Below are 26,744 nucleotides of genomic sequence, written 5' to 3' on the forward strand. Positions count from 1 at the left end.
GCGTCTGGAAAGACATTGGGGAGTGATCCAGAAAGGAGAGGTGCAGGGATCTTCCGACCCAGCGTGGCGGGAGAGGTGAGAAGCCCAGCTAGGTCCCAGGATGGTGGGCGGGTTGTAGGGCCTCACATTTCATCTATAGGAGGGAGTGAGACGGGAAGGTGTCCCGAGGTGCCCCAACTGCAGTCACAGGGCTTGGAGAGTTCTTTTAAGGAACCCCAGGTTGGGAGCCAAGGCTGTCCCGATGTGCCTTCTCATGAAGGGGATCCCCTAGTATCAGGAGAACCCGGAGTATCAGTAACCAGAGCTCCAGTGGTTCGGGGGTCTGACCAGTCACAGGGTTTAGATCCTGGACTGGGGTTCCAGGGTTAGGGGTTGCCTGTCCTGGATGGTGGGGTACCTGTAACCCAGGTCCCTACCAGTTTGACTCCCAGGGGTACTTCTCCCGGTGGGAGGGTGCGGAACTCTGGGAGGGGGTGCAGAGGGAGCAAGGTCTCTCCTCTGTCACCGGCTCAGCCAAAGGGCGCAGATCCCGGGTTGGGTGGCCAGGTTGAGGGTTTTCCGGACCTGGCGGGTGGGACATCTGTGTTCAGAGTCCCCCCAAAGTTGACTCTCAGGGGTACTACTCCGGTTAGGAGGGTGCGGAACTCTGGGAGGGGGTGCAGGGAGAGGGAGGACTCGCCCCTGTCACCGGTGCAACCTGAGGGTTTCGACTCCAGGTTGGGGAGAGAGTGGTTGTGTGAGGGTGTCCCCAGGAGAAGGAGATGGCGGAACCCTAGGAGAGGTAGGGGGAGGAGAGCCTCGCCCCTGAGAGCTGGTCAGCTTGAGGGTGTAGACCCCAGGTGGGTGGACCAGTGGCAATTTGGAAGGAAGAGAGTGGTCCAAGAGCATTACAAGCCCGAGGCTAGAGCCTCCCACTCTAGGAAGGAACAAGGGCCAGAGATTTCTGGATGGCCTAGAGGCCAGTCCTGGCCACATCCCACTAGGGAACACCAGTGGGGTGGTTTGGTTGGAGAAGGGAGCGTTGCGAGAGAGAACCATTGGGTTCCAGAGTGGAAAAGAGACTACAGGTGCTCCTGTAGTTGCCGGCCTGCGTCCACCTTTTTCCGCCCCAAGCAGGGAAGCCCATCAAGGTATTGATCGGTCTACCCTGGCTTTTGGCTGGGGGGGAGCTGTGTTGGACTTGGCCTTTTCTTCCCCAAATTTTTCGCTTTTTACCCCCCCTAAATTGAAATGCCTCCCCCATGGTATTAGACATGTAAGGACCATGTGTGGTAAGAGTTGCCCTGTTGTAAAATTAAAATGTCGTGAAATGGTGTGCAGAAAATATTCCCCCATGTTAAACATGCACCTGACTGAAATGTACTGTGTTTTTAAAATGGATGCCAAGGCCCTGGGTAGTGCCATCTGACTGCGTTAGGTCGGCGGTCTAGTTATTATTACCCAGCCACCCCTAGCTTTTGGAGGGAAGCCTGGCACCCAGGGTGCTCAACCCCTCCCCTTGAGCCAGTGTGAACCAGTTTTCCCCAACATTCCGGAAGGTGCTGGCTCTGTGAGGGAGGAGGGTATAAGTAGGGAGAAGTGCCACCAAAAAGTCAGTCAGCGCTGGGACAAGAAAGAGAGGGGACCTGCTACAAGGTGCTACCGCCACATGGGCCTGTGAGCTGGGCCCTGCACCCCTAAAAACCCCTACTCTACTGTCCCCTGGGCCCCTGACAAGGGAGGGCCCCTACCCAGGTCCCTGACACTGTGGGGACCGGGAATTACGCCAGTGCTGCGAGGAAGAAGCGCCCAGGAGGTGAGGAGTGTGCCCCTGAGGAGCGGGTGTGGGACTGTCTGCCCCCCCAGGGTGAAGCTGTGGCCCCTGTGGAATTGCTGAGTCGTGAGGAGCTGCCCAGGGAGGACTGTGCCCCCGAGGGACTGTGACCTGTTAAAGCACTGTGCCCCATGACTGTTGCTGGCTGAAGTGCTGTGAGGCCCCGAAGCGCTGGGCCCTGGGACTGTTGTGGCCCCCTAGTACAGTAAAGCCTGCCTGCATAGCGCTGTGTGTGGAAGCGCTGGGGCTGGTGTGGCCCCCGGAGTACTGTTGGCCCTGGAAGCTGAGTGGGCCGAAGGAGGAGCTGTGCTCCGAGGATAGCGCCATTTACTGAGGAGCCAACCCTCGTTTCGGCGCGCTGTGAATACCGCCAAAGAAATAATTAAATAAAGGGAGCCTACCCCTTATTGTGGCCGTCGTCAACGCCGCGGCCCGGCGTCGCCAAGAAGACCCCCGCCGTGTTCGGCATCGTCGCGGCAGCCCCCGGTGCCAGGAGAGGGCCGCCGAAGTGAAAGAAGGGCCGCGCTAGGCCCTGAGGCCGCGGCACTCGCGTCACGTGCCGGGGGCGCTCGGCCGCGGCATCGGCCCGCCCCCGCCAACGCCGCGCAGGGATTGGCTACCGGCCCGGGCAGCCGGTAGGCAGGAAGAAGCCGGGTCGAAGCCCCGGGTCCCCGTGAGGTAGGAGGGGGACCCGGGTGAAGCTTCGGTGCGGGGCTCCCGTGGTCGTGAGGGAGCCCCGTGAAGAACGACCGGAGCGGGAGTCCACCCCGCCGGTCTGTGGCCGGATCGAGGAGGCCGCGAGGAGACGCAAAGCCCTGGGTCCCCGTGAGGGAGGGGGGACCCAGGTGAAGCACCGTTGCGGGGCCCCCGTGCCAAGGAGGGAGCCCCGAGAGGAACGACCGGAGCGGGAGGCTACCCTGCCGGTCTGTGGCCCCACGCGAGGGGCCAGTGAGGTAGGCGGGGCCGGGGCACACTGTCAGGTCGGGAGGCGGGCTGGCACCGAGGCGGAAAGAGTAGAGTGCCGGCGGGGCTCCCGTGAAGACGAGGGAGCCCCACTTGGACCGCCCAGAGGTGCAGTGATTCCCCCCCGGGCCCCGGGCGAGGAGGAGGGGCCGGGTGACGCCGCAGTTAGGGAGAACCTAGAGTGTTGCAGCCAGAGCCCGGAGGGGAAGGAGGGGGCCTCGAGGCATATTGTCGGTGCCTGGTCCCCTCGGCAGAGGAAACCCCAGAGGACAGCCTGCAGACCCTACTGAGCCCCTCAGGAGCCCTCGAGGGGAGCCCGGTGAGTAGGGCCTACATTTAACTGTGTGGGGGATAAAGAGGGCAACGGGGTACATTGCCGGTGCCCGCCCTGGGGACGGTGTTACTTTATCAGGCAGCCCGTCTGGCAGAGGGCACCTGCAACTTGGGCACGAGAAGTATTGAACTGCCCTACATCGCCTACACCTAACTGTCCTACCAGGCAACAAGGGAGCGAGCCGGTTGCCTTTATTGAGTATTTTGGGGTAGAGAGCCTAATTCCCCCTCATTGCAAATATGAGTTCCTACTGTATGGGCGGCCCTGAGGTCCCCAGTTATTAAGGGAGCCTAGAGGTATAGGGGTGCCAATGGGTGCCTGCTGGAAGTTACCTGCCCATGTCAAGGTTTGATACGCAGAGCCAGGTGATATGCCCAATGTAATGTACATTTTTATCTGTTGCCTGAGGTTCCCTTGATTTAGGCCTGCTCCGCCTGATGGCTGATTCCCCTAGTTTATGGTGGAGGAAGCCTTGCTGATTTCTTACAGGTGCTCCTGTCTAGTATGTGCTGGGATGCTCTGTTGTTTTACCCTTACAGGGGTGGGGATTGGCGTTATAACGCATGAGATGCATGTGCGCTAATGTGGGATTTTGAAATTACAGTCATCCCCTAAGGAAGAGAGCCTGAGTTGGCCCCGCCAGATTGGTCCCAGGTCTACTGTTAACTTAATCGCATTCTTCTTTATTTCAGCTATGGACTATGGACTTAACCCTTTTGTCCCTTGTAAATAAATCCCCCTGATGTACTTGGCTCTGGCGCCAGTTGGCGCCTTGTTGTGATAACCACTATTTGGTTCCTTTTTACCTTGCAGGTTGGAGATATCACTAAATTTATTCTTTTTCCCAACCAAAGGTGGTGTCGTGACTCTTTTGTGGTGTGATTGGTGTGTCGTCTGTGGATACTGCGTGAGTGCTTCACATGTCCTCGAAGTTTGGCCTGCCCGCTTGGTGCCATGCTACCCCCTTTGAGATTTGGGTAACCCCCATTTCTTACAGTGGGCATCTGTCTTAGTGACAGCATTGAGACCCCTGTAGTCTACGCAAAACCTCATCTCTCTCTTACCATCCTGGGTGTGAGGTTTAGGCACTAGAACTACAGGACTAGCCCAAGGGCTCTCTGAGGGTTCAATGACTCCCAATTCCAACATCTTTTGTACTTCTTGTTTTATGCAGTCCCTGACGTGGTCAGGTTGCCTGTAGATTTTACTCTTTATAGGCAGACTGTCTCCAGTGTCCACCTCATGTGCGCACCAGTTTGTCTGACTGGGGGTCAGAGAAAACATTTGTCTGAAGGATTGAAGGACTTGCTTACAATCCTTTTGTTGATGCTCAGAGAGGCTGTCAGAAAAGACTACACCATCTACTGACCCATCATCAGGGTTATGAGTGAGCAGGTCTGGGAGAGGGTCACTCTCTTCCTCCTGCCCCTCATCTGTGGCCATGAGCAAGCCCATGTCCTCCCTGTCAACAAATGCTTTGAGCCTATTCACATGAAGTACTCTGTGAGGGCTCCTGGGAGTTCCCATGTCCACCAAGTAGGTGACTTCTCCCTTTTGCTCAATGATGATGTGGGGTCCAGGCCATTTGTCTTGGAGAGCTGTTGGGGGCACTGGCTCCAACACCCACACCTTCTGTCCTGCATGGTAAACAGTTAGCACAGCCTTTTGGTCATACTAAGCTTTTTGAAGTTCTTGGCTGGCCTCCAGGTTTTTAGATGCCTTCTCCATGTACTCTGCCATCCTGGAGCGGAGACCAAGTACATAGTCCACTATGTCAAGTTTAGGCTTTTTGAGAGGTAACTCCCATCCTTCCTTCACCAGACATAGGGGTACTCTTACAGGATGTCCAAACAAAAGCTCAAAAGGGCTGTAACCAACCCCCTTCTGTGGGACCTCTCTGTAAGCAAACAGAAGGCAGGGTAAAAGGATGTCCCATCTTCGCCTAAGCTTTTCAGGTAACCCTTTTATCATCCCTTTGAGGGTCTTGTTGAATCTTTCAACAAGCCCATTGCATTGTGGGTGATAGGGTGTGGTGAATTTGTAATTTACACCACACTCCTTCCACATAGCAGTCAAGTATCCTGACATGAAGTTTGCACCTCTGTCAGAGACAACCTCCTTAGGAAACCCACTCTGGAGAAAACTCCAACCAGGGCCCTAGCCACAACAGGAGCTGTAGTGGTCCTAAGGGGAATAGGTCCAACAATGTCAATCCCCATTCTTTCAAAGGGAACCCCCACCACAGGTAGTGGTATGAGGGGGGCCTTTGTTGTGCCACCTGATTTGCCACTGGCTTGGCAAGTGACACAGGAGCGACAAAACTCTTTAGTGTCCTCAGACATATGAGGCCAGTGAAAGTGTGGGGCAAGCCTGTCCCAAGTCTTGTTCTGGCCTAAGTGACCTGCAAGGGGAATTTCATTGGCTAAGGTGAGGAGGAAACCTCTAAGAGACAAGGGGATGACCAGCCTCCTGGTAGCACCAGGCTTGGGGTCTCTTGCCTAAGAGTATAGGAGTCCATCGTCCCAATATACCTTATGGGCACCGGTAGCATTCCCTGCAGCATCAGCAGCAGCCTGCTGTCTGAGGGGTTCAAGAGAGGAACAGTCTAACTGTGCCCGCCTCAAGTCTGCCCTGGAAGGTCCCCCTGTCCCAAGAAACTCAACCTGTTCAGGCTCAAGCTCTTTTGGACAGTTCCTTCTGGGGTCTTGGGGTCAGTCTCCTGAGAGAGCTGATCCTCCACCTGAGGCAGGGGGGAAGGGTCAACCTTACCCCTATTGCTCTTCCTCTTGGTTAGTGTCTGGTCCATTCTTCCAGGATCCAGTACTAGTTCAGCTGGGCATTTCTTGGCCTGTGACCTAGTCACAGCAAGGATATGTGCTGATAAACCTAACATTTCCACATGAGTCCTATACTCCACATCTGACCATAAGGAGGATTCCAAATCATTGCCCAAAAGACAGTCCACTGGGAGGTCTGAACTAACAACAACCCTTTTGAGGCCATTTACCCCTCCCCAGGAGAAATTAACAAGTGCCATACTATGGGAGGTAGTGGCATTGCTAGCATTGGTCACCAGGTAGTCTGAACCTAGTATTATCTGTTCAGGGTCCACAAAGTTTGGTGTCACCATAGTGACACTGGCACAAGTGTCCCTGTAGGCCTGAGCCATTTTTCCATTGATCAAAGGCGTTTGCCTGTACTTGCCCAGAGTACTGGGACTTATTGTAGGGGTCATATCCATGTCCCCAGTACAAACAAGAACAGCCTGAGTAGGTATCCTGACTAAGTCAGAATCCGCCTCAGTTCCCAGGGTTAACCCCACTATAGCCTTGGGAGGATTACTACCACTACTAACTGTACTAGGGGGTGCAAAGGCCTTAGGGGCAGTAGTGGTAGGAGTTGGGCCTTTCTTGGTGCACTCACTAAACCAGTGAGTATTACTTTTACAGTATTGGCACCATGGTTTCCTCTGACCATTATTCTTCTTCTTTTGGGAATTCTGGGAATTCTGGGACCCACCCTCTTTAGATTGTTGGGGCCCTGTTGAAGACTTCTGGTCATTCTGCTTATTCTCATTACCCTTGGGGTCTGCTTTCTTCTGGCCACCACCCTGGTTCTGGTTCTCCTGCTTGACCCATGTCCTGACCCATCTGTCTGCCTTCTTTACCAATTCTTGGGGAGAGGTCAGATCTGAGTCAATAAGGTGCTGATGCAACAACTGATTTTGACAAATATTTAAGATTTGTTCTATCATAATTAGATTATACAATCCTGTGTAATCAGTAACTTTACTTCCCAGTAACCAGCCTTCAAAAGCCTTAGTGGCACAATCAACAAAGTCAGCCCAATCCTGAGACTGAATTTTCTGGGTGTCTCTGAACAGCAACCTGTACTGTTCAGTTGTTAAGCCAAACCCATCAATCAGTGTATTCTTCACAACTTGGTAATTGTTAGCATCCTCAGCTCTAGTAGTGAGGAGCTTATCTCTACCTTTACCTTCAAAGGAGAGCCACAATATAACTGCCCACTGACTCTGGGGGATACACTGGACAGTGCAGGCCCTCTCCAAAGCAGTCATCCACTTGTGGATGTCATCCCCTTGTTTAAAGGGGGGCACTATTTTACTCAGGTGTCTAGTATCAAAACTCCTGTCTTTATCCTTAGGGATATTGCTGCCACCAGTGGGGACTACCCCACTCAACTGTTGCTCTCTAGCAAAGGCAAGCTTCTCCTTGGCAAGGGCAAGTTCTTCCCTCTGGATCCTCAGATTAGCCTGTTTCATCCTTGCTTCATGTTCTCTCCTCTGAGGGGAAGTCATTCTCCTCTGGGGAGAAGTCATTCTCCTCTGAGAAGAGGCATGAGAGTGCACAGATCTATTGGAGCCCCTAGAATGAGACCTATCTCTTCTAACTCCAAAGTTAGGCCTGCTTAGGGTCAGTACTGGGGGTCCCCCAGATCCTTCCCTATGTAGGTCTAAATTGGCCCTAGTAAGTCTGCTGACTAGCTCAGGACCTTTGTCTGCCTCATCCCCTGAGGTGTCCCCTTCTTCCTCCTCCTCTTCTACATCCTCTGTTTAAGGGAGATCTGGATCACCAGGTGTACCTTCTAAGGGGGGCATGCTCCTATCTGGATTAGAGAGGTCTGGGTTAGCAGCCTTTCTTGCATCATATGTCTCTAGGAGACCTAACAGAAAAGGAGTGGTAGGGTTAGAACCCTGTTTCAATTTCCTGGAGGTACACAATTGTCTCATCTCCTGGAAACTGAGAGCTGCATATCTGGAAAGGACCTGTGGAGGGTCACTAACCACTAGGGGAGTCTCTGCAGACTCTCCATGGGTAGACATGCTTTCTAGTGAGGTGTAAGTGATGCACCTACCTACACTATGGGTTTTCCTACTGATCCCTTGCTAAGAGTTGTAGTCAGCGTGTGCTAGGCCCTTTCTACTACAACAGCTGGTTCAGTAGAACTCAGAGTATTTCTAAGCTTGTTATATGTACCTATGGTACCTTATGTGATCTTTCAAATGATATCTCAAGATTATATTTGGTAACAACAACAGCAAGCTCAAATCCCAACCGCTGCACACCAATGTGAGAAGTTGGCCTGATATATGATGTTCACTAGTTCTAGTGACCACCTTGTATCAGTCCAAACAACCCTTATGGTGATTGGTTGTAAGTCAACCTTTATAGACCAGCTATCCTAATGGTAGCATGGACAAAGCAGTCTTAGGCTAAACTCTTTTGGCATGTGAAGCCAGCTGTTTTACCACAATATAACCCCTTGAATACCAGATGAAAGGACACCACACAGGTTGTTATGAAAATAAACAATATATTTATTAATAACAACACCTCTGAACTCTTTATGAGATCAGGGGGCTAAGCACATGACAATACTATGAAAGAGATACGAGTTAGCACAATATTTACACGTGTGCCTTAGGGGGCACGACAAACCATATACTAGAAACAATGGAATGCGAGGAAGGAAAGTACTGTAAGGGGATCCAGAGGCTGGAGGATCGCTGGGACTACGCTACGAACTAGGTAAGTACGGAGCAGGAGGCCCACGGGACTCACGTGCAGAGTGGAAACTCTCACGCGGGATGCGTACCAACGTCTATGGATACTACAGTTTACAAAGTTACGGATTCCGGACGAACCCGGCTGGATGGAGGGAAAACAACAGTGGACCTGGGCACTAGGATAGTGAACACTGACTTCAGCACCTAGAAGCTTTAGTTACCTAACCCACAGGCTGCGGGTGCATAGGGCTGAAGTGGTGTCGGGTTTGCTGCGTTGATCCCGGTGATGCCTGAAACAAGGAGTTGCTGGCAGGCAGCCAGATGGAGGAGTCCGGTGGTTCCGAGGATGGAACTAGGAAGGAGAAGTCCTGAAAGGGAAGGGGACAGAGTCTTGGTCACTAGCCAGTGACGGTGCTGGAACCAGGAGGGAACCAGGTGCTGTCGCCGCGTTCAGGTGAAGGAAGGGTTGCTTCTCTCTGTAGCTGCACGGACCAGGAGCTGTTCTTTACGACCAGGCTGGAGGCACGAGCTGTCCCACGTAGTCTACTGCTGATGGCGGTGTTGGATCGTCGATCTGGTCAACAGGCCTTGGCTAATGCAAGCCACGCGGTGGAACAAAGATGGCGTCTGGTGCGGACCAGGAGGGTCCGGGGTGCTTCTCTTTCACAAGGAAGCAAGGGCCAGTCTGGGGGACCAGACTCGCAGTGTTGAAATCTTCGGGCCGTCGTCTCAGAGGTCATAAGCCAGCCGGCAAGTAACCAGACAACAGGAAAAGCAGCAACCAGGCAAAAGGGCCCCACGCAGATCTCGTGGAGGCTGGGGGGCTGGTCTTTGATGCAGGTGCTGTGTCGGTGTGGGGCTTCTCAGTCCCCAATGCACTTACTCGAGGGTCACTCGGGGGTCGTGCTGGAAGCGCTGTGCAGGTTTCTTCAAGATGGCCGTCTCCACGTTGCTCGTCGCACCCACGGGTCCCAGCTGTGCTGTGGATGTGGGTAGAGGTCAGAGGGGTCTGGAGGTCCGGGTCTCGTTGAGCTGGGTCGTCAGATTCCGGGAAGGAAGGACTTGCAGCAAACCGCACAGGAGCTTGATGGTGCCTGCGAAGCAGGATGGTCACTCCCTGACCATAGGGGAGATTCTTCAGTCTTCTGATGTCCAGGAGGTCGAAGGTCAAGAGTTCTTCGTGGAAGTTGTCAAGATTAATCTAACTGGGAATGGGACCAGCTCCTACCTTTATTCAGCTAAAGGGGGCTGCACAACGACTAGGTCCCTCCTCTGGGTGGGACCAGGAAGGGGGGTGGTTACACCCCCTATCCTTTGTCCAGTTTCCCGCCAGAGCTGGGGCTGGAGTGCCCCAGCAACTGGTTGGAACCGGTATATGCACAGGGCACCTTGTGTGCCCCAGGCATGTCTCATTCCTTTCAGCCTTGGCCTACCTAATACACAAATCCTGTCTGGGGTGGTGCTAGCACCTCCCAAGGCAGGAAACCCTTTGTCTGAGCCTCCCTCGCTGGAAGGACTCCCAGCAGCAGGAGGTCAGACTTGTGTCTGTGGTGGCAGCATCCATCTTGTGATGCTGAGGCTCGAGTTAACTTTAACCGGGGTTCACAGTTACATACATGTCGTGTCCCTCTAGAAGGGTGGAATGCTACCCCCGTCGCCAGAATTGGCGAGGGGGTAGTATTCCAATTCGTATGACACCTTACTCGACATGTTTTGATAATGTTATACCAGAGTTAGCATTTAACCGCGAGGATTATAATGCACTTAAGAGTATATGGTATAGCGTTATCATGGAACAGCTATTAGGACTTGGTTCCGCAAGCTGCAAACGGGCTCAGCTCATGCCAGAGCACCATCTCACATAATTCCAAGCACTCTGCCTTCAGGATTGATAAGGCCTTCCATAGGAGTGACTGATAGGAATATATGTGTCCATTTTTAGGGTTAGATATAGGGAACTATATCTAAAGCAAAGGGTGATTACACCACCTTGCCCCAGCTGTCGTGCAGCCAGTTGTGTCTGTTTTGGATGGCCAGCCAGGGGTGGCATAATACATGCTGCAGCCCCTGGTAGGCCCTGGGTACACCTATGCCCTGGATACCTAAGGTATACTGTACAGGGACTGATAAGGTGGCCCAGTACCAATTGGTAAATGCACCTAGGGTACATGGTTGTAATTTAGAGAGAGAACAGCTAGGCTGTGGGTCTGATTAGCAGGCTCACAGCCAGGGAAAGTCGTAAATCAGTGAAGCAAAAAGCAAAAATCTGGAGTGGCCATGGGATTGCAGACCCCACTCTCCTACATGTCCTGCCTGAAGCCATTTAAGAAAATAGCGTCTTGATATTGTAATTAAAACCTAAGGCGTAACAACACATGTATTAGGGGGTGTCCTCATGGGAGGTTACAAGAAGAGACAAGGGACTACTAAGCCTATTGACCAATGAAAAGCCCCCATTTACAAAGGACAGGGACAGGAGCAAAAAAAAAAAGATGCAAGGAAAGTGGACGGAACTTTATGCCCATATCCTGAATAGTTAACAAAGAAGAAGGGTTGGGCTCTAATCAGTAAGGCTGAGCCAATCTCAACAGAAAACGACATAATTGCCAATACTGATTCTTCTTTTTGACAACAAATGATCATGTGTGCACAGATTTGAATCAATGACACCCGGATAAAAAATTTTTAATCAGAAATGCTTTTATTTTCTTTGAAGAAACACATTTATTTTCTCATTTAAATGTGAATCTCACTTTTTTGTTTTTTTAAAAAGACACGCAAAAAACATTAATTGAACATAACAACCAAATGAAAAAACCTATTGACAATACATTTCAATGATAAATTCATTTAACGACATTCAGACATAGACTGGGACAACATAAAACAAATAACATGAAACTCCTCTACATCCATAAAATTGACAGTGATTTGATATGAAGGATCAGAATTTAGTCAACAGTGTGAATGTTTTTAGAAAACCGTGTTCCGTCACAGAGAAGTTCTATAAATATATGACCACACTTGTTGGGAAAAACTGGTTGACGTGTTTCGAACCCCACATTAATCGAATTTGGGTTCTTTTCAGGACCACACACTAAAAATTAGGAAAAAAACATAAAAAGAGGAAGATTTAATTTTAATGACACTAAATTCTGCGAGAAACAGTTTCACCAAACGCAACAAAATGCTTACCTAATGATAGAGATCAGCCGATCTCAAGTGTCACTCAAATGAAGTGAGAGAGGAAAAATATGATATTTTATCAAAACTGATAAAACTGCCTCTTTGTGACGCCTTTTGGATTGAAACTAGGTAGAGTTTCCAAAACAAAAGATCGACTGTCTAGTGTGTTAACGACTTTGAAATGTGTTTTTATTATGTTTCACCACACTGCAGGATTTCTTATCAGCTCTTCCCTACTCCAAGCTGCAGATGTGGAAACTGTTGATTCCTTACTGTGAGAGGAGATGATGTGTAGATTCCTTACTGTTGGGGAGCTGATGTGTCGATTCCTTACTGCCAGGGGAGGTGATGCGCCGATTCCCTACTGCCAGGGGAGGTGATGCATCGATGCCTTACTGTAAGGAGCTGATGCGTTGATTCCTTACTGCGAGGGGAGGTGATACGTCGATCTCCAGACAAGCGGCCTCGGTTCCTAACTGCTGGACTATGTCGATGAAGAACTTGTTTCACAGGTGCGATGCGTCGAAATTCCTGATACACTTGTCGGGTGGGGGGTGATGTGTTGATTCCCTACTGCCAGGGGAGGTGATGCGTATCTACCTTACTGCCAGGGGAGGTGATGCGTCGATCTCCAGACAAGTGGCCTCGGTTCCTTACTGCTGGGCTGTGTCGATGAAGAACTTGGTGCACAGGTGCGATACATCGAATATCCTGATGCACTTGGTCAATGAGGCAAAAAAGGCGCTGCGTCGATTTTGGAGCCATGTGGCAGGTAATGAGTCCATTTCTTCAGCCGCACAGCAGGGCTTGCTTTGGAGTTGGAGCGGGTGCCATGGACCTTGGTGACACAGTGCTCAGGACTCTGGCTGCAGCGATCTTTTGGATTGGGAAAGCAGGTACTTACACTATGTGACCGTTTTGATGAATTCTGTCTACTTAAAAGCCATTCTGTGTTCGGATGGGACATACCCTTGCCCATACCTACTACTCACTGGTGCAGGAAAGGGAAGTTGTTGATGCAAGTGAGAAGCGGAGTAAGGCTTTGGGATGACGTATGAGTGGTGATCAGGCTGAGGCTGCAGATGAGAGACCGGGGACTGCTGGATTCAGTGTGGAGGGGAAGGCAGACAGAGGCTGCAGAAGGGGTAGTGGGTTCTACAGGCTTAGGGTGTGGTGTATAGCCATGATGTGACAAGGCACTAGTCTGTAAGAACAACCACTTGTTATTAAAGCAAGCATTGGCATAGCCAATAGGTCTCACTTTTGGGACCTTATAAGAGATTACAAAGCAAGTGCTAAGCTATTAGCAAATATATCTCTCTCAGCGAATGAGCACTTCTGGATTCTGTGCAGCGCAATAGGATTGGCAGAGGTGACATGAATGATCCAATCCTAGGTTCCTTTTCACAATTACTAGTCTCTCCCACTTCCAGTTGAGTCCAAGAATATGTTCAACCACAAGACTGGCTATATCACCGGCTCAATCAGGCTTTGTTCCGCATGAATCCACGGCCCTGAACCTGGGCACACTGATCGAGGTGCTGCACAGGATCTCGCCTGAAATACCCGCAGTTGCCACACTGTTGGACGCAGAGAAGGTTTTCGACTCTCTGGAATGGCATTTCGTATTAGCTACACTGTGTCAGATGGGCATACCACCGGGATTCATCGCGCTCATTACTTTACTTTACACTCGGCCCACAACACAAATCCGACTAAACGGGACCCTAACCCCCCCTTTTTCCTGACGCGTGGCATGAGACAGGGATGCCCACTGTCACCACTGCTGTTTACCATCGAGCTTGACCCCCTAATAGGGCACCTACAGGAACACCATCTCCACAGGGGGTTATAGTTCAAGACTGGCCCACTCTTGATCACACTCCACGCGGACGTTATTATCCTTTATGTCTGGCGCTCCAACGACAACCTGGCACCCTTAATCAGAGAAGTAATTGTGTATGGTACATTATCTGGGCTCCACATAAACTGGAGAACATTCGAGGTGTTCGCTCTAACGGCGGTGATGGTAAGCGGGGACTGGGAATACCCCTTGACATGGTGCAACACATCAGTTAAATATCAAGGGATACATATACACAAAGAGGCAGAACACATAATACGACTGAATTATGGAACAGTGTTAAGTAAACTAAACATGCAGATAAGAGCGCTGGCTAAAACTTCTACTAACACTGGCCGGTCAAGTTGCCTTTATCAAAATGGTAGTATTGCCCAAATTTCTATATATGTTCCACAACATCCCCATCCCGCTCACCAATGCCTTTTTCAATACACTACGCACCGCCCTTACTCGCCTGGTCTGGGGAGGCAAACAATCCAGAATCAGCTGAGACACGATGTCTCTACCATATGAACGTGGGGAGTTTGGAGTTCCTAATTTCCAACTATACTACATTGTGGCTCAACACACCTTTGCCCAACACTGGAATCATGCCGACGCCCGTATTCTGTACACTAAACCAGAAGCAGATCTTGCAGATCCAACCCCATTGACTGCATTATTGCCAATAGGCCTCCCTAGGGACCTCCACAACATTCAGACAGTATAAACGACTAGCTGGGTCTGGAAAGAACTGGCCCTTCTGACTGGATGTCGATCGCTGTAATTCTCAGCTATCCCTCTGGCCGGCAACCCATGGCTGCCTTTCAAGCAAGAAGCACTGGTGCGCCGCACCCTCACAAAATACTCCCTCAACACCATGGACGACCTCTTTCCAGAGGGGCATGTATACTCGAGAACGGAAGATGTCCAATTCCATGGGGCTCCATAAATGGATCAGTTTATACTGAGCAGGCTACAGGGAGCTTTGAGAGCCCAGATTCCCGGCTATTCTCTGGAACTGGACAGCTTCCCCTTTTAACGTTACTTATTTCCGACACCGGAGGGGAGTATTTAATATTTAAACTATACAAGACAAGCTTGGCCCTTTCCCGACTAGGGATACCAAGACTCGCGGGGCATGGGAACGCAACCTTTGTCACCAAATACCAGACTCACAGTAGGAATACTGCTGTGTGCAGACACAGAAGATATCCCTAAATCACAGATACAAACTACTTTATTTCAAATTTTTATGGCGGGCCTAAGCAACACTGGCCAAACTGCACACTCCTGACCCTACCCGAGCCCACACATGCCCCAAATGCCACGCGCAACTTGCGGATTTCGCGCACATGACGTGGAACTGCGAAAAGCTCCCAAAATACTGGCAGGAAATAGTCACAGTCTTATCACACATGGTGCACACTACTATTACACCCTCGCCAGAAATGGCACTCCTGGGATACGTACCTGAGGTCCCGAAGTCCATATGCCGTTTTGTCGCAATTGCCCTTCTACTAGCCAAACGGGAAATAGCTATTTGCGATTTGAAGTTTCTTTTGACGTCTCATACCCAACTGTAGTCTCATGACGACCTCCGGAGGAAAGGTGCCTGACTTCAAAACGGCGATCGTATAAGACAACTCGACCCGCTTCACTTTCTCTATCTGGGCATGATGTATTAGGAAGATAAAGAGAGGTGCAACGCCTGTGTCTTGTGGGGAGCAGTTCACTGCACAAATGATCTTGGTCCCAAGCTGGGCTTTACAGAGCTGTGCCAAGGTGGTGTGGTTTATACTGGACTTCGTGGCTGCAAGGAAATGAGGGACTGAGGCATTTTGGGAATATGTAAGATCTGGATGAATGCAGCACATGAGCCTCTAGAACAGTGCTTTATGGGAAGGCTGTGCTATCACCGCCAGGGAACCTTCTTTCCTTTACTGCCGTCAGCGATCTCTCCCCATGTCCTTTGGAAGCTTGGAGACTGGTCGAGGCTATAAGGCTCTATTCAGCGTCCTACCACTCTCAGAGCATCACTTTTCGACCCAGAGGTGCCCATGCCCCCCCTACCACTGTGTTCCTGGACAATTGCCCAAAACTCACTACTGCTTTGGGGAATGGCGAAGATCTGCAGATTTAGAAGCTGTCTCTTCCACCTCTCCTATCATGGTGGAAAGGCTACCGTGATTTCTTGGCCCCGCCTCCCCTCTGCCTTTCACACTGCTTGCATCTCAGCCGGAGGTGGAGTTTGCTGCAGTGCCTGTCCCCAAGATGCGACTGGGGCCAGTCCTGACTACCGCCGCAGGGGAATCCTGAGGTACCGGAGCACTCCCAAACTGAGCTGGTGGGACGTTCTACGTAATCAAGTATCTCTCCTGATCTAAAATCATAGGTCATCGTCCTGTTCAGGATCAGCCCTCACCCGACCCGCTCCTGCTCACCCTCCATGACACTTGACTAGGAGATCTTCACATCTGCAGCTGAGAACTAGACATTTTGACTGACGCCCCGGTGGAGCTACCTCACGAGCTAAAGGGGAAATGGGTTAGGGATTTCCCTCCTTGACCATCACCTACCCAGCCGGTCTTTAGGCAAACTCTCCTGCCTCTCTCTATTGGACTTTTCTCCCTTCTCCTCTTCACCTTACCCCCTACCCCCTCCTCTCTACTCTTCTCCTCTTTCCTGCTATCGACTTTTGCCCTCACCCGTCCATGCTCATAGTTCCCACCCTTTCTTCTGTGAACTTTCCCTCGTCAGTTGAGACCTAGCTATCTGACTGATGCCCGATGGAGCTACCTGTTTACCTATTGGGGTGATGGCCAGTGGATTCCCTCCTCGGACGTCACCTACCCAGTCGGTCTTTGGGCAGGCTTCCTTTCGTCTCTCCTGCAATCTTTTCATCTCCTCTGCTGCCTTTTCCCTCATCCTCCCCTTCACACTTGCCCCCATCCTCTCTATTTGTCTCACCTTTCTTTCCTCTCCCAATTTGTTGCTTAAATTTTGACGTAATGTGTATTTGTTTTAATTCTCTGTAACATTGTGTAGCCTAATGTAAAGTGCTCTGATACCTACGGATCTAGCCAGCACTATATGTAACTCATAAATAACGTTCCTCTGATCTTCTGTTGGACCTTTGACCACACCCCATGGGCCTCAAAACTGTTTGTACTCACCTCGATGCACGAGCAACCCTGGCTGATGCCCGGTGGAGAGGTCACATGCAGCTAAAGAGGAGTCTGGCCCTGGTTTCAACCCCTCGGCCATCACCTACCCAACCGGACATCTGACATTGTTTTCCTCGTTTTTCCCGTTGTGTATTCCCTCCCTCCCCCTCCTCCTACCCCTGTGACTCTTTGATTTAAGTGATGTAATTATGTAACCTGTAACTCGCTGTAACTCATGTAAAGCGCTCTGATACCTTCGGGTCTAGCCAGCGCTATATAAAACTTTTCAAATAATATAAAACATAAAATGGAGCAGCAGATTCACTCCCACCCAAAAGGCATAGCTTGACATTTAAAATCTATTGCAACACTAACTGTGAATTATACGCTAATTTACAACCAATCACATCTAGAGCACCCAACATTTGGCAGCCACTGTGACAATACCTCCTAGATATGGATGACACCCAGGGCCGCCAGTTTCAAGGACTAAATCATGCAACTCAAACACCTACTACCAAGTAAATGGACATTTTATATAAAGCTATATTATGGATGGGGCACTATCATTTAGCCAGAATAGAGTAATCACCAAAATTATGTACGGAAACCAAGACCTTATGACGCTGATTAGAACCTGTGTAAGGAGGTTAATATGTAACACACATAAAAGTACCACATATTACTGTAACTGTTAAATAATAACTAAGAACGGTATGTTTTGTTGTTAATGGAAAATGATAAATAAAAGTTTAAAACAATGTACCTTTTAACCCTTGATGTAGAGCGTTTACTATATCAACTCATGCACAGCCTCCTCCCCCTCCCCCTGGTGTTACTTTCCCTTCCTACTGTGGATTCGTTTTGTTTACCACTGTATTGCTCTGCTGTAAAATTTAATAAAATATTTTGAATATAAAAAAACAAAAACATAAGACTGTCGGTCAGGTGACCGGGAAATGCTGCTATTACGAACAACGGTTCTAGTCGGGGTATCACTTATAAACAAATGTATTTTTTCTTTATTTGCTGTTTTTAGGTGGGCAGAGACAGCTTTGGCTGTCGGGAAGATCTGCTCAAATCAATTCATAATACAGGGGAATAAAAGCAAGCTTCCCTCAGCCATGAATGCTGCAAGTAACATTCACATTTTGGAACAGTCCACATTACAGCAATTCAATGTTGGAACTATGGGCAAAGGAATCTATCTCTAGGATAATAGCTGAAACAAACCATTCTAGATGTGTTGCAAACCCCTGAAAAGGAGAATAAAGGGGAGGGGAGGGGCATAGTCTGTGTTTTTAAACCAATCTCACTCCACCACTCATCACTAACCCCGCTATGTGAACACACACACATACATAAACACACAAATGTGTTATATACAATCAGCCTGCCTTTGTGAAGCTTTTGCAGAGCATGTGAACATACATATATGCATGTCCAGGTGGGTAATGTATAATACGTACATATACAGAAAAAGTACAGGTTGTTTAGAGTTAATTGGGGGTGGGATCACTGTTTAATAGCTCTACTAGCCACACAATAAAGGTTCTTTGTGTTGAGGTAACTGGGATAAGTGAAGGCAACACATCACTGAGGAGCTATTGTATCCATTGGAGCTGACATCTGAAAGAGATGTCTACAACTGAGAGTGGGCGACACCTATAGGTCTCAGCATCTTAGATCTGACCTTGCATTTGACTAACCACCAGCCCAGAGTTGGTAAAAGACAAATGACCAGAGGACTCAGGACCTGTGCTCTAGTGTTTAAACCGGAAACAAGGGTTGGTGCTGATGTCGTGGGCCTCCAAGCAGATGCAGAAGGCCACCCCATTAACAATGTGGAATAAGACTTTACCAGTGAAACAAAAAGAGTGGAACAGACGGAATAGAAGGAAGGCAATGCCCTACAATTGTTGGTCTGCACTGCGGGAACCCGATCTCCTGCACCTTTGGATTGGAATCAGCACTTCTTGCTGACAATATGGGAGCACTGAGGCGGAAGCTGTGTTATCCCAAACTCGGTTAAAGGCTTGCATAACATTTTTCAAAAACCCTGCAATACATATTTCCTGGTTTTCAATTAATAAAACTGTAGTGTATAAACCATGAAGCAACTGCTCTTGCTCCATGTGTAGCTTGCTCTGCCCCACGCATTACTGGGAGATCTAGCTACTGACACAAGGGATACTGTAGGTGCACTCAATGCTAGATAGATCATCACCATCAGAGCCATGCCTACAGCTTGGCCCACCTCTCCCACTGGAAGCCTGTGACTGGCTCCTGCATGGCACGCTTGGCAGGCAATGCCCTTGGCGTGAAAGGAGATACTTACAGAATTCATTTTCTGTAACTTTAACAACTCTTCATCTTAACCACAGCTCTGCAACTGCTTCTTGAGAGCCAGCAGCAATATACCAGGACAGCACAGCTCTCCATGTGTACAGAGCCTGCCCCGCCATGTGACGTGTTCCATGATGGCTTCGAGTAAAAATCAGATAGTGAGTCAGTTGGGTCAACAGTCTCATTATGTGCACAACAACAAAGATGCCTAGTGACCATAGCTTGACCGGCAGCAGAATATTTCCGAGTAGGATGCCCTTTCAATATCGCTCGCCAATCTGAATGGGCAGGAGGGAGAGGCACAGCAGTGCAGGATAGTACCGGGAGTGGTCAGGCTCTTTGTTACTTGTTCAACCAAGCCTGAAACATGAAGCGTGATGTTAGTGAAGTGGGGGCCAAGCTAAAAAAATAAAAAGCTGCAAGGCATGACAGGGCAGTCACGTCTCCATGCTACACTGACTCATCCCACACGACTGAAACATGAAGCTGGAGGTTCAGGAAGAATGGCAGCAACAACAGGGGAAGGAGGGAAGATGCAATAAAATACGGGCGACAAAGCTGAACACGCACCCACAGTGTAACATGAGCAGGGAAAAAATAAAAAAAATAGTCCCCCAAACCACAGATAAATAACCAAAGCATAAAGATACAGTACTTGGTCCCTGCTCCGTGGGAGGAAACAAAAGACAAAATGCAAGGACACAGATTCAGGAATGACTAATAGCAAGCAAAGATTTTTAAAGGACACTGAAACAAACACATGAAAAGCAGTGTGCGGGCTTTAAGCCCACACAAAAGTATATACTAAAGTATATACAACAGGTCTGGAAAGCTTGACCTAAAAAGGAAGGGGTGGCTGGAGCAGCCATAGCTAAACAATGTCCCTGCTTTGAAATGAATGGGCAAGTCACTGTCCATGAGGGTTGTCCTGGGCCACTGCAGTGCACTACTCAGGGAAACTAATGCAAATATTGTCCAATCATATGTTTGTAGAGAGGAGGATCAACATGGGGGCGAAGCGTAAACCCCTCTTTCTGTGGTGCTTCTTAAAGGTCTTTTTCTGATGGTTACAGAGGTCTGGTGACGTGCTTTCAAGCAAAATCTAAAAATGAGTTCACAGTGTGAGATGATAGGTTCTCCCAGATGAAAAAGCAAGCATCGAGAAAGGCAAAAGGTCTGAATACGTTGATGAGCACAATTCAAAACATGTGCTCAACAGAAATAGGATGAAAAAAACAGGATAAAAAAAAAACAATACACTAGTTTCTTTACAAGTGTAAGAAGTTGGGATCTGACTGCATGGTTAACCCCACTTTTTGCCTGGTGTTTTGCTGGTTTTTGACTAGTCTGACTGGTATCCTGCTAATCAGGATCAGAGCCTATCTGCTTTCTCCCTACAAATGTTATGTATTTACTTAGGTACACTCCAGATTGGATACTGGGGTACACTTGTCTGTCCCTAGTATATGGTACACATGTACCCAGGGCATAGGTACCCCAGAGGCCTGCCATGGGCTGAAGCATGTATTATGCCACCCATGAGAGGCCATTCAAAATGGTACTACAGACCTGCCATTGCAGCCTGTGTAAGCTGGTGCTAGCACCACTTACTTTAGATATCGGTTCACTACACTCAAAACTTATAAGTCACCCCTATAGCAGGCTTGGAAAATCATGAAAGGCAGGGTGCTGGGTTTTACATGAGAGGGCGCCCCTGCATGAGCAGGGCCCCTCTGCAGCCTTCGGAGACCATTTTCCCGGGTTGTCTGTGACACAGCCAGACATATAGGTATAGGTGCATTATAGTAATTCATCAATGTAGAGGGAAGAGGAATTCTGGTCCGTTCAGTTCCCCTGGGTCAGTACTATGGCAATCAAATGGGAAAGGACACTGGTATCTACTATAACCATTGGTTATTATTGACAACCCTCATAAACGCTCAGAATGTAACGTTGCGGTGTATCTTTTTATCCGCCCCTTTCTCTCGCGTTATGGCATAGTCATCGGGTTGTCAAAAAAGACGTGCTGTATGCCTGCCTCGCCCGAGGCAACCTCCGGTAGGAGTAGAAGTGTCCAGGGATTTTAGGACAACAGCTGAACAATGTAGCTGGAGCAGTTACGAGGGATGTTAAAAGTCAGTGTCACACCAAACCAAAAATTTTATTACAAAAATGTGGGCACTGATAGTTTAAAAATACTGGGTATATTGTATAATCGAGTTACTGGATTATAATATCTTTCTCAAAAGTAGTCGACATGTTTCAGCTCACCTGGGCCCAGCCGGGTCTATGGAGCTTTCGTCAGGACAAACAGGGGGGAGTGTAATACTCATACAACTTGTGTAGTATTCAGGTAGTGAATGGAACTCTCATATTGAAATTCCTTCGTATCGGGTGAATTTCTCCACATCAGGGTGCTAAGAGTCGCATAAAGGTCGTGGTTTTGTCCACGTGTAGAAGTCTCTGGCTCCTTGTGCTGACTCTGCCCCTGGCGACGTCACTGATGTGGAGAAATTCACCCGATACGAAGGATTGCCATAATAGGTGCATTATAACCTTGCGGTAAATGCTATCCCAAAAACAGATGATTTAAAACATGTTGTGTTTGGTATCTAACACCTTGGAATCATATAACCGGTGTGGGAGGTATGATTCCATCCTTCTCTAGCGAGCTTCGTGGGGTCACTGGTCTTTCTGGTACAAGCCTTCTCGACAGGGGCAACACAAAACGGTTGCTGCCGACCAGACACACATTCTTGTCCTCCTGCTGCTGAGCCAAGCTCGAGCAGGGGAAGGCAGGACAATAGGCATCCTGACACAGGGAGTTGTGACCACCTCCCAGACAGGATTTAGTGTATTGGGTCTGGGTGGGTGCACTTCCAAAGTGCCTGAAAGTCTGCATCTGGGGCACACTTGGTGTCCCTGTGCATAGTCCAGTTCAAACCAGTTCTGGGGGCTGTTGGCTCCAGCTCTGGCGCGAAACTGGACAAAGGACATGGGAGTAACCTCACCTCTGTCCTGACCCTCCCCTAGGAGGGTCCCCTGAATCTGTCCAACTCTCTCTTGTGGGTACAAAAGGGCTTACCTGGCTGTAGGACCTCAAATTTGACGTGGACAAGATTCTGAACAAGAAGCCACTGAACTTCAACCATCTGGACACTCTGGACTTGTACTTTGACGGGGCCCGACTTCGACTCCCTCTCTGTCCAAAGCATCGTCTGTGCCCATGCACCATACAGGCTCCGTGCAGGACCTGTGGAGCATCAAGAACATCTGAAGAATCTCCCTTGGGGTGATGGAGTCACTCCTCTGCATTCGCAGGCACCGTAACGCAACTGACCGGTCTGCTGATCCTGAGCTCCTGCAGACTCCAAAGGCTCTAGCAACACAGGAGGTGGGGTCCTACGTTCCTTGAGGTCGAGCTACCCTCTCACGAGTTTGAGACCAGTATCCCTCGTGGGGACGTATAACCCAAACCCGTGTGCACCGCATACTTTTGCAAGTGCATATGTTTGTTGGCGATTACCGAGCTTGTGCATTGGACTTTGTGTAGTCCTGACCCTAAGCAGTATTTCCACCAAAGAACTCCGACCTCCTCACACCGAGTGCTCCGTGGGCTGGTACTTTGTGATCTCACTCGAGGTCCCCTCGCGACTCCTGGTCATTCGGCCTATGGGTCCTCCCGAGGGTCATCATGTATTCTTTTGGGCCTCCTCGGTTGCTCCAGAAGTGCCCTGACTCCCCATTGCTTAGTGAGTCCCCTGGACCTTGCTGGTCCACACCGTAACCTGCTTGACCTTCCTGCGTGGGGTGCTGTTGCCAAGGCTTGTTGGTGCCCCAGCCGGACACCGACCCCTCAGCACTCGACATACTTCGTGGGACAGCTCGCATTCGGCTCCTGGTAATCCTTGACGTCTCCTGGTCCTCGTGGTTGTAGAGTCAAGCAACCCCTCTTCGCACCTGAAGCACCCGGCATCGGTGGGCATTCGTCTACTGAGTCCCTGGTCACCCTGAAGTGACCCAGACTCTGTCCCCTCAGCTTTCAGGTTCCTTACATCACGAATTCACCCTTGGATTCCAACGGACACTTCCTTCCGGGCAGCAGCACTTCTTTGAAGTCCTCCATTGAAAACGATGGCGTTTTCCAACACCACTTCAGACCTATGCACCCGGCTCCCCTGGGATAGGTAACTCAGGTATCCATGGGTGGGGTGGCTCTCCAATCTCCTAAGTTCCAAAGGGCTTCCTTGAAGTCCACCGAGACGGTCCTTAAACTTAACGTTAAAACTATAACCGCGACTCCCCCATAGAATTGTACCACACTGCACCAGTCCTCCGTCGGGTCCCTGTTTGCTCACCTTGGGTGATTCCTTGTGTCCCAGCGATTCTACGTGCTCTAGACACTGTCTCGACTTAAGTCGTGGTTCTTTATCCACTATTTTAGTATATGGTTTGGTCTCCCCATGTGTCAAGCCAGCGCACTTCTTACCTTGACTTGCGGTGAGACCATGCAGAGACAATATGACCGAACTCCCCTGCCCCTTACCGTTACTCGATACACTAAGGTCTAAGCAAGGAGAAGGTCAGGATGCCGGGAAAGAAGGCCGATGAAGACAAGTAGGTCTGCGACCAGTATGGAGTAGGACACCTAAAAGAGAGAAGGCAGAATTACTAATCCCCAATAATAGGAGAGACCCTGTCATTTATTGCCCTTCCCATAGGTGAGGTAACTACCTGATGCAGAGGAAATCGGGGACAGGATAGTAGTGAGTGAGTCAAACGGCACTAGTGGGTACAGTGCTCCAGTGAAAAGGGCTTTGTTTGTGTGGTATCAGTCCCGGCAATATAATCCAGAGAAACGTCAGATGACCACAATCATGCGTGGTGTGTTTTACTTTCCTGGTGTTGCAAGGGGAAGTACCCAGACAGACGCTCCGGCGTATAACACAAAAGTGCGCTCCTGGGCAATGTCCTGGTGTAAACATACTGCGCGGTGACACAATGTAAGTAGGACAAACAAATTGGCGCTCCTGCGTGGAAATGTAAAAGGAGAAAAACATACAAGACAGGCTCTCCTGCGCGGAAATGTAAAGGAAGGAAAACAAACAAGAAAGGCGCTCCTGCACGGGAGCTATTTGTGCAGCATCGTTATGTGCTCCAGCACAATCAGGAACGGTACCCTTTCGGCCTGCACACGCCGCAATTCTTTCAATTCCTGTGACCGTGTTCCCTGCAGTATAGGATTAGATAACTTTCACGGCGCTCCTGTGCTCTGGTAGATCAAGGTTCCCTGTAAACGCAGTTCAGGGACGTTTGCGTGTCAAAGCGCTCTTGCGCTTTGAATGCTCAATGTTCCCTGAAACCGCGTTCCTTGCGGTTCAGGGATGTTTTTGTGTCAAAGCGCTCCGGTGCTTTAAATGCTCAAAGTCCCCTGCAACTGTGTTAGTAGCGGTCCAGAAAAAGGTCTTACCTTAAGCGCTCCAACTCTCAGGATACTCAGAGGGTGAAATCAGGTGAAGATAGACCTCCCAGGCAAGGGTGAAGGTCTTGGCAGCATGGCTACGGCCAAACGAGATTCCGGTCCGAATCTGTACACGAAGCAGTGTCGGGCTCCACGCTCTGGTCTTTTGTAAAGCGCGACCTGGAAGTTGAAACCCAACCTGCCCTGCTCCAGCATGACCCGGAAGTGAAGGGTTTATTGTGCTGATCAGAGCAGGAATGGTGACCGGTTTCCTACAAGTGTGAGGATCGAAGGTGAGGAAAAGAGGCTGTGATGGCATACAAGACGCCCTGGAGCTGGATCATGACACTCTGGAGCCCACTGTGTATTGTGCTTTTTACAACTGTTTCTTTGCTAAAGTATTGTGTGCTTTGTGTTGTATCCTCATGCATAAGATACGAGAGAGTGTTATATAAATAAATACATATTTTTTATAACTCCTGTGTGGTTCTCTATTCATTTAATTAATACTAAAGGTGATATTCTGGTAGAACAAGCTGCTTTACATTCCTTCAAGATTAAGCCTGAAGGCTTCTCTCCACAGCTACCACTAGGATAGCTTTCTAATAGGTTTTTCTAATAGGTTATCTTTGACCTCATACATCATAAGGGTCGTTTAGACTGGTGCAAGGTACCCACTTTAATTAGTGGACAACATATACCAGGCCAACTTCTCACAACAAGCAGGATGAAGTTGCATGCACATTCAGACAGGAATAAGTACTAAACTTAAGAATGTTAATCGTATGCAATGTATAGCCATACAAAAACATTACTGATGGAGTGACCCACAAGATGTTGCCTCTCACGCGCAGAAGAATTGGTGATGTTCACAATTTTTAATAAGCACTTATTAGAAGCACGTTCTTATTGAAACAGCCACATTTGAACTTCACATTTTTAGGATGTTTATGGAACACCTGCAGGTAGTACTGCTGTTTAGATATAGGGGTGGTTCATGGTGGTCACTAAAATAACTCATAAAAGGAATATCTTGCAATACATTGTGTTATCAACAGATGTGTGTCAGTGCAAGCACATAGGTACAGAAATGGCATTTACTTTACGAACCTGTAGTAATTTCTACTAGATATACAAGTTATCAGTAAAAAAAGTTAAATAAGATTTTTTTAAATATGTATTATCTATTGTTGCATAGCGTATTTACTTCCATGAGTAACTCAAAAAACATGTATCCTCAAGTTTTACAGATAATTTCATGTAATGTGGCAACTGCACAATATACACTAATTCGGTTTTACATTTTTGGCTGTTAACAATTTCAAATAGTACTTACAAACTATGGCAAGGGGAGAGTTGGTGCAAGAGGCAGTACGACGAGAGCATTAAGAGACAGGATGGGGAGTAGCGTGTGGTAGCAGGACGTAGAGTGTAGCAGCTCTAAAATTGGGATGAAACATGGAAGTGGAGGAGGGTTTGAAAACATTGGGATAGGGTTTAGAAGGGATGTGCTGAATGTGTTACTGTGTTTCTAAGAAAAATGCTGTAACTGTACACTTTGCAAACCTTACCATATTTTCAAAAGTATCAAGGAGTTCAGTGCAGAACATTTCAAGCTCCTGGTTGTTTGTAGGTGGATTTTCAGCAATAGCTATGTCGCTCTCTGTCTCCAGCTTACTATCTTTGGTACTGAAAAATGAAGTTTTATTATTAATAGCAGTCTACTTCTATGGGCACTGACCAAGAATGTAAAGTTACTTGCCTATAACAACACTTCGATATCACTGGTATCTTAAATAAACAGAACCCCACCAAGTATTTCTCTCTGTATGCAGGACTCCGGTGCGCTTTACAAATGTCCTGATTGATTGATTCACAATGTCCTGTAAGCTGACTAGCTGTTTAGGAGGAAACACCATCTTATTTAGCTAGGTGGCAAGGTTGGGATCTTTTGCAGAGTCCTGGGACTTTATATTGCAAAATAAGAGAGAAACAGGTATGTCTGGGTATGCTAGGAACTACCACAGAGGACATTCCAGCATTGTAAAATGATCTTAATGTACACAAAAGAGTATATTTGTGTTTAGAAGTAGAAGTTGAAGAA

At 48.9% G+C, this 26,744-nt stretch overlaps 1 protein-coding gene across 1 annotated transcript in view; it reads right to left on the reverse strand.

Moving 5' to 3' along the window:
- The window catches only part of CINP (cyclin dependent kinase 2 interacting protein), a 90,544-nt gene that overhangs the window by 25,605 nt on the left and 38,195 nt on the right, over positions 1–26,744 (reverse strand). The window contains exon 3 of the mRNA XM_078660211.1: positions 26,212–26,329. Coding sequence (XP_078516337.1) covers positions 26,212–26,329 — 118 coding nt within the window. The remainder of the gene's footprint in view (positions 1–26,211; positions 26,330–26,744) is intronic.

Source organism: Lissotriton helveticus, chromosome 9 (genome assembly GCF_964261635.1).
Source record: "Lissotriton helveticus chromosome 9, aLisHel1.1, whole genome shotgun sequence".
NCBI lineage: Eukaryota > Metazoa > Chordata > Amphibia > Caudata > Salamandridae > Lissotriton > Lissotriton helveticus.